This window comes from Argiope bruennichi, chromosome 2, assembly GCF_947563725.1.
Source record: "Argiope bruennichi chromosome 2, qqArgBrue1.1, whole genome shotgun sequence".
Taxonomy (NCBI): Eukaryota; Metazoa; Arthropoda; class Arachnida; order Araneae; family Araneidae; genus Argiope; species Argiope bruennichi.
Genome location: NC_079152.1, coordinates 135731755 through 135741030, shown reverse-complemented (window position 1 = coordinate 135741030; position 9276 = coordinate 135731755). Strand labels below are relative to the sequence as shown.

The 9276-nt window shown below is 25.8% G+C and overlaps 1 protein-coding gene across 5 annotated transcripts; it reads left to right on the top strand.

Annotated features, from left to right (window-relative positions):
• Positions 1-620: 620 nt before the first annotated feature.
• LOC129960067 (protein CutA homolog) lies at positions 621-8346 on the top strand. Of its 5 annotated transcripts, none has more exons than XM_056073171.1 (7): positions 621-726; positions 1634-1788; positions 2392-2451; positions 5091-5136; positions 5526-5575; positions 5764-5806; positions 8204-8346. In XM_056073171.1, exons 2-7 carry the CDS (start codon positions 1652-1654, stop codon positions 8267-8269), a joined length of 402 nt encoding a protein of 133 aa, XP_055929146.1. In that variant the 5' UTR covers positions 621-726; positions 1634-1651; the 3' UTR covers positions 8270-8346. The 5 variants fall into 5 exon arrangements, with proteins under 5 accessions (XP_055929146.1, XP_055929114.1, XP_055929143.1 ...); XM_056073139.1 differs by lacking the exon at positions 621-726 and adding an exon at positions 875-1186; XM_056073168.1 differs by lacking the exon at positions 621-726 and adding an exon at positions 880-1113.
• Positions 8347-9276: the final 930 nt, after the last annotated feature.

Below are 9276 nucleotides of genomic sequence, written 5' to 3'. Positions count from 1 at the left end.
TGCTTGTGGACAAATTGACGTACAAGAATTTAAGGCATTTTTTAATGTAATCTTTATTGTGATATATTTTTTGATTGAATGCATTGTGTTTCGGAAGAAAGACAATTTTTTTAGTTCGAAAAACAACGCATCTTTAATAAGAACTACATTGATATCTCTGAAGAAGAATATATTATATCGGTATATACTTTAAGCAGATTTTTTTACTCTATAACTTTTATATGCACTTATTTTAAAATCGTATGTAGTGCTGGAGTTGAAGTTAAAATGAAATACGGCTTTCTTTTCAAGAAAAAAGAAAATGGAATAAGAAAATGTGGAGAAAAAAACCCTACTTATTTTATTTCACTTTTTCCCATCTAGCCGATCACACTCATTTCGGGACACTCAGAGAAGAAAACTTGTGGACCGGTGACTTCGCACTTTCCAGTGAAGCCTCGCACTTTCCGGTGAAATCACCGCTCCGATAAATATCAGTGATATGCAATTCAATGATACGATAATTCCTATAACCCGTCCGTTCACTTTTCAATCCAATCACAGATTTCTTTCGAGAGCTTCCATTGGACAGATCGTACCGATTGTTACTTTCCAGTGAAGTCACTGCTCCGGCAAATTTCAGTGATATCGTATCGATTGTTACTTTCTATCGTGATCCAAAACCTGTAATCGAAATATCATCAGTAAGATCGTATCAAGGATTTGAATCACACCCCTCTTTGAAAAGTATTGATCACTTGTATTTGTGACTTTTTGATATTGGTTACGTAATAACCGCTCTTAAAATATTCGTCATCCCTACTTGTGGTACCTAAATAAAGTGATTAAAGCAATAAAATCTCTAGCCTTGAATTTTTTTCCCGAATCCAGATTGCGAAGATGCACGATGGAATTTTTGCCATCCCTCCCTTCCGAAAAAAAAAAAGCATGGGAATCGTACAGCAGAATTTTTAGGATTCCACTTATAATGACATAGATAACGTTTCTTTAAGAGGGAGGGCTTTACTTTAATTTTTCCGAAAAAAAAAATAGTACCTGGACAAGTACTATATAGTGTGAATACGAGGCATATTGCAATCAATCAATCAAATATAATCAGAAAGCAAAGAAAAAGTAGGATTTAAATGTAGTGTATTTTTGCAAACGTTCCGAAAGTTAATAATAAGTCCATAATATGAAGCATCAAGTTAGTGTTTAATAAAGAAATAAAAAATTGTTGCTGTTTGATAGGTTTTGCTCCATATAACTTTTTTATATGATTTATTAAAACTATCAGGCATACTTGTCTTGTATTCAACGTAATTGTTTGTGTTCAGTTGATATTCAACTCTATTTCATCAAAACTTGGTAGCGAATTATTCTACCAAAAGTGGGTTAAAGATTAATGTATTATTACACCTCTCGCAATATTTATTATATAGTGTGTACAGTTTTTAATAAAGTCGTAATCAAGTATATAAAATTCATTTCAATTATGAGTAAAACTGAATGTCATAATATTTCAAACTATTTAACCAACTTCTATTAACTTATGTATCCACTGATGCTTCTCTGCGAATAAAGAATTTCAGTTATATGCAATATATATATTTATATGTTGCTTTGTTCCTTTATATTTTATTTTCTCTTTTAGATTCAACATTTATTTTTGATGCTTAGTGTGTTAAGTCTAACTGCTAAAAGGGTATTTTCTACAATGAGTTGCAATGCAAATGATCCTTTTCAAGGTGTATTTTCTGTATCGTATGTTACTGCTCCAAGTGATGATGTAGCAAAAAAAATAGCAGAGTAAATGCTCAATTTTTTCTATTGTTTTTTTAATGTTAAATATATATTTGTCATACATATAGTTAATTACAAGCATTATTTTAAAAAACTGAGAGTTGCTTAGTTGCTATTACATGATTTTAAAGTGTATGTATGTCATGAAATAAAATTTTATGTTAAGACTTTCAGTGCAAAAAATTCTGTTTCGAGCAAAATATCATCTGAAATATACTTAAGTATTCTGGATTATTTAATTAGTTGCAGTGATACATTACTTGCATTTCTCCCTTGAATTATGAGTAATTTATTTCAATGCAATGCATTATTAAAATTTTTTTAAATTTATTTACTAATTATGCAATTAAATAATCAAATTCTTTCAAATCTACTTATCCACCTAATTTTATGACAATGATAAAATGAAATGTAAAAAAATTAAAACAATTGCAAAAGAATTTATAATTTTCTTTGCTTTTCTCTTATTTATAGACATTGTTGTTATAATTTTCTGATTTTATTAGCACTAAATAAAACCTTTTAAATGAATGCTGATTATGATATGTGATCATAAAAATAACTAATTTTTTCCTTCAATATTTAATAATTTCTTTTTATACTCTGCAGAGGTCTGGTGAAAGAGAAATTAGCTGCTTGTGTTAACATCATTCCTGGCATTCATTCAATGTAAGTAAATAAATGGGTCAGATTTTTTTTTACTGTATATATTGTTTTCTCCCAGGTATTATGGCTTTTCTTTTAAAAATATATATAAATTAAGAAAGAGGATGTGTACAGTTTTAAGAATTGCAAACTATAAATCTAAAAAAAATTCTATGTATATAAAAATGAAATTCGTCGGTTATCTGTATACTATAAAAATCCAAACTACTGTATAGATTTTCTTAAAATTTTATTCACAAATGCAATGAATTCTTATAGGAATCTATATTAGTGAATATTTAATGACCATGTTAGTAAGTAATTGATTTTTAATTAAATGCTGATTGCCTTTAGTGACCAGTGTATTCATCAGGATTAATGATTGTTAAAATTTTCAATTAAATATCGTATGTAGTTTATTCTTGATGGCTTCTTCAACAAGATATTTTAATTTAAAATTTAGTAGACATGTGAAACGTACTGCTTCAAAAGCCTTGCATCATTCTGCTCAATTTGCGATGCTCTAGTTTTGTCATTTTGCATAAAATATTCGCTTTAATTTGAAAATTAGAAATGTTTATGGTTCAACTAATGCAAAAACATTCTTGATGAAATTAGATGCCCTTTCTTAAATTATTAGAATATATAATTAAAACGTTTTGGATTAAAGTTTTATATGCATTACAGAATATTTTTCATAATTTGTGTAATGGGGGATTATTCAATAAAATTTTTCTGTTTCATAGAAAAATTCAGTGCACTAAAATAAAATAATAATTTCATTTGATTGGAAGAATAGCATATTTTTATACTTTTAATATTACATTAAAGTATGGCAGTATTTGTAGTGTTAGCGCTTCACGCTCCCTATGCACAGGTCTGAGATTCGATCCTCTGACTGGGCAAGGTCAACTCAGTCTTTCATACCTTCAGAGGGTTGATAAACTGAGGACCAAGCATGTTTGGGAACTAAACATTGGGGTTCTGCATTAGACTGACCACCTAACCACGACATATGCCTTGCATCCCAGAGACCTCGGTCATGAAAGCAGATATAGACACTGTAGGCCTTGGCCCATGTGAGCTGTCATGCCACTGAGTTTAGTAGTGATAGTATTTAATTAAAAATTCTTCATTGCTTACTTATGAAATTAAACTTTAATTGTAAGTATAATCAATTTCAAAAAGTATACTAAAAGTTTATTTCAAATAGAATTGTACTTTTTGTGAGAATATAAGCTATAACTTCATACCTTCATGATGAAAAATGGGAAAACAATTCATGAAAATTCATCATGAACTGTTTTCTATTCTAATTCTAAGGGGGGGGGGAGTCCAAAATACTTAAAATATTTTTTTAAACAGAGAAAAAAATTGTAACATTGAAAGGATAAACTTTTGAGTTTTAAGATAATGTGAAAATAATTTTTATACTTTAATATTTTTGGAAAATATAGCAGAAAGATGCCAACATTTATAATTGTAGTTTTAAATAAATATCTCCAAAGTTAATATTTTTACTCCCCAAAATATATATGTGCCAAATTTGGTAATGATTGAAATGAAATTGTACTATTTTCAATTCCTTGAATAAATTATATGAAGGGTAAATATTATGTGAAGGGTGAGTCATCTTGAGTATTAAATGACTCTTGAACTTTCTGATATTTTTGGCATTAAAGATAAATAAGATTATAAATTTTTCATTTTAATATATCATTTCCTAACTCTCTGGAATGAGCTTTAATGTTTGCTTTAATTGTGTTATAAAGTGTTTTAATGATGCAAACTTTCAATAAGGCTAGGAAGTTATTTCCATGCATTATCCAATTTTTATATCCTTTTGTAATTACTAATTTGTTATAAAGAAAGTTGCGTTATAATTTTCCTATGCTAGAATTTTTTTACTTTTTTTTAACTAAATCACTTTTTTTATTTTCTCGTATTCATAGTATTGAGAAAGTATAGTAATCATCAAAAGATTCAAATCCAAGATTTTAACAAATCTCCATATTTTTTATCTCTTTGAGTTCAAAAAATACATTTTTAGAAAATGTCTGTCTTTTACTAAAATAACTCACAAACGCTTAGAGCTAGATGGTTGAAATTTTGTACACACTTTTCACACCAAATTTATAGTTTTGTATCTAATTTTGAGTAAAATTTGTTCCGAGGAAGTTCGTCTGTTGTAATATAAATTAACATGATAATTGTAAAATAAAGTGAGCTAAATAAATGAAATTCAGTATGCAGATTTGGCATCTATAGTGTAGATGGCTGTCAGATTTTGAGCCATATCCAATTACAAGATGACCGCCTGTCAGTCAGTACCTTCAGAATCATGTAAACATAATTGTTCAAAAACACAATGACTTAAATATATGAAATTTTATGATTACAAGTGCAGTTATGTGGCAGATTAATTGTTTCAATCGGTTGAGAAAAACATGCCTAAAATAGAAAAATAAATATAAATATTTTTGGATACTCTTAACACACGTCAGGGATTAATTGCCAGATGTTAATATTTCATAACTGTTGTACACCAGTGCCATGTAAGCTGTTCTTTGGCATAACAAGTTGATAATAAGAGTATGGAAGAAATTTTGGGACCCTGATTTTTTTAAAATAATTGACTGTGAATATATTTTTCTGCGTTTTAGTTATGAATGGAAAGGAGAAATTCAAAAAGATTCTGAAGTATTGATGGTAAGTTGGAAAACATAGCATTGCTCTAATTCTTTTACTATATCTTTATGCTTTATAGTTGTCACTTACATTATTATTAGTTAAGTTGTATATATTTAAAATGTGAATGAAAAATTGAAGAGTAAAAACATTTGAAACATATATAGCTATTTGAAGTACAAAGTAATTTCATTATATTCATTTTTCTTTCATAATGAAATGTTGTTAAAATTTAGTTGTTTTTATTAATATTTCAAATTTGTAGTTTCAGAGAATTTTTAAAATCAATATTAAATAATAAATTTTAAAATATAGTTTTAAGTTCATATTCTTGAAATAATGCATTATTATATCCTTGAAATAAAACTATAAAAAAAAGACATTAATTTTTTTTTTCATTTACTTTTTAGCTTATTAAATCAAGAACTTCAAGATTAGATGAGCTGACAAAATATGTGAGGTAAAATGAATTTTAAATATATTAATATTTATGGAAATGTATATTAATTAATTTCTTATTTTCATCTTTGTTTTGCCAAGTGATTAATTATAATAACTTTTTATTCTTTCCATATGTTCTCTAAATTTGTTTTTAAAAGTAATAAAATACCTTATTTTCAATTAATTAAATCTTTTAACTATTCATAGGGAAAATCATCCATATGAAGTTTGTGAAGTCATATCTATGCCAGTAAATATCTGACTTTTCCATGTTATTTTTTATTTTTATAGTGTATTATTTTTATCATAAATTCATTATGAATTGTTTTGAATTTATATTATTAGAAATTGAAAAGAAAGTGTAATTATATATGAAATATATTTAAATTTACCATGATTGTTTTTTAAAAGTTTACTCTATTAAACTCTTTTTAAAAATAAGATAGAATTATGATATTTTCATGCCTATTTAGACTTTCATTTTTTTCATTCAAACATTTTATAAGATTTTTTTTTAATTATTAAAAAAATATCTTCTGATGTGATTACCATACATTTGTATCCATTAATATTTGATATTTCACATATTTAAAATTGCGAAATTCAAATTTTTTTCAACTCTCCAAACCCATTTTTTTATTTTTCATATTCAGTTCTAAAGAAATTGTCTAATTTTTTAATTCATATACTAACTGACATATTCAATGCTTCTCTACAGAAATTTTCATGTTTTTTATTATTATTATTTAGGCAAAATTAGCAATTTAATTAATTTTCACAATTACTTCATTAAAATCTTGCTAATAATTTAGTATTTATAAGGATAATTTTAAGCATATGTCATCTGCAAGATCATAAAAATCTATTTAATATTAGCAGGCAACATGAACCAACATATTCAGAAATAGATTTTTTAAATAACATGTAGAAGAATGTTTTATATGAAATGTATTATGCAATTGACAATTTTATTTTTAATTAAAATTAAAAGCCTCAGAGCATTAAAGATTTTGAATACCTCATACTTTCTTGAAAAATTGCAAATTGTCGCAATAACTTTTAAAAAATAAAAATAATTATTTTTTTCCATCAATTATTAATAATTTTACGTGAATGTTACAAAGTTTAATATTATGAATGCAACTTAAATGTGTATTTATGAGTTGGCAATGAAGGCATCCATTTTCAAAAAAGGAATACCATCTTCATTGACCATTATAAGATGTAATCAAGTTTTGAATCAGTTTTTAAGTACCAGGAAATCTTAAAATAATATTTTGGTTAAAGAAACTTATTTCAGTGTCAAAATGATAATAATAATAAAAGTTTTTAAAAAGCTATCATAATTTAAATATCTCCCCTTCTCATATTTTAGGCATTTTAAATTTTCTGTTTACTAAACAAACTTCCATGATTTTTGCTATCTTCAATACTCTGCATGTTTAAAGGAAGTATAGTTTTTAATTAATTAAAAATTAATTATTTAAATAATTGTCTTGAGACCTATTCTAAAATATTCTTTAAGCTTCATAGTACTGGCAAGAAAATTTGGTAATATATTTAGTATGGATCTTTAGAGAACAAATAAATTGACATCATAAATCAGCATTTGTCAAACCTGAGGGAGCTCTTTTCCATCAATTCTCTCAAATACTGAATATATTATTACTATAATTCTATTTATTTTATCCTCACAAACGTCTACAGCATTGAAGGAGCAGTAAGCACATGACTTGTATTGGAACAATATAGTGCATTTTATTCTTCATAATATGATGGAAGAATAATAAATTTCACTGGGCTACATTTACCTGAAATATTGCAATGTCAGTTTATCATATTTGCATTGATATAGACTTTTGACATAAGTGCAAATGCACAAACATGTTGATATTAATAGGTTTGAATCAAAATTTGGTACTCAACTATGATGATAAAAGCAAATCCTTAATTTCAACTATCATTTTTTTTTTTTAGTTATCTTGTTCAGATAGACAGAAAAACCAAATACATTTCCCATTGACAATTTCCATCTCCAGTTTGCTATATGTTTATAATTTTGATTATTACATCAAATTTCACTCATCTAACTCATTGCATTTTTCAATTGTCATATTAATACTAGACATAACTCCAGAAATAAGTTTTTAAGTTCCATATTAATCTGAAATTGATATTACACAATACTTTGCTTACTAGGATATTAAAACACAGTTCATTTTCTTTGAAAACGTATTATGATCTAGGTTAGCAAATCAAAATACTTAGTCATCTGAAAAGTTGATGGACTTACTTTTTAGTGATGATGAATTAATAATGATTAATAATGTTTTGAAACTGAACAAATTTACTATCTTATGACTCAATCTTGTGAATTGTGTATACTCTGTCTGATGTGAAAACAAGATTGCAAATACATTTCAGAACATTGTTCCAATTGCTTTATGCTTTCTTAAATAATGTTCTTGGTGATATTAGACATTCTTAAAAGGAAATGTAATAATTCTTTTTAAAATAATTTTCTGCATGTTTAATTTAACTCTACTACTAATGTAATTACTTCTAATTTTTCATTTTAAATTTATTAAAATTTCTTACTATATCTTACGAACAGTAAACTGACATTTTTTTATATTTTCTTATATAGATTCAACAAGGAAATGAGCCATATCTGAAGTGGCTAGATGAAATTGTACCAGAGAAGAAATGTTAGAAACATATCCTAATACTGTATATAAACAAATGTGTATCAATAATACATTTTAATAAATCTTACCGCACAGTTTGAAATACATATATTTATTAAAAACCAAACACCTTAGTAAATGGCTCTAATAATTTTAATAATACTAATAATTTTGCATCTCTACTAATAATTTTGGTGCTCTGCAGGCCAGGGCATTGGCTAAAGCTACCAAATTTCGTACATGTCTTTTGAAATGTGGGAATGTTTATCTTGGAGTATTTTTTTAATTAATGCCTTAAATAATTTAAAATTAAATGAAATTTTAGCTTTTTTTAATTTTGTCAAAAATATTCCTTTACAAAAGTGATTTTTAAAGGCAACTAGTTGACAATATATTTAGTTATGTCTTGTTTGTTTTTCTGAAATACAAACTTTTCTGGCTATTATTAATATGTAATGCATCATTATTTAAAGTTTTCCATTAATTAATGACTGAAAAATATAACTGAAATACTGAAATGAATGTGAAAATAATTCATCTATTTTAATTGCTTTAAATTTTAATTAATTAATGCTCTAACTTTAACTACCTTTAATTTCATTGACTTGAAAGTTTCACCATTGTCAAGCTTAACTGTAGAAAATTAAGTAGGTGAAAAATTGCAAAATATATGATATTGTGTATATTGGATGAAAGAATTAAACAGTGCTTTAAAAACCAAAATTAAGTAAACTGAATTGAAAATATTTTTTTAAAAAAACCATTAAAAGCATTTAAACATTAGAATTGCTCAAATATTAAATTTTATGAGAAGTAAGAAATCCTTTTTCTTTATTTCTCTTGTTTATGATGTTTCAAAAGAAAAAAAAGTATCCAAACAAATTAAAATTTAATGATTTTATTATTATTAAAAAATTTTTGAAGCTTGAATTAAAAATAGATATTAAAAGTTTACTTCATGCTTTCAAGAAAGTGAATCTCTGTTTTGAAATTAATATTCAGAAGATTGCAGTTTTGTTCTTACAGTAGAATA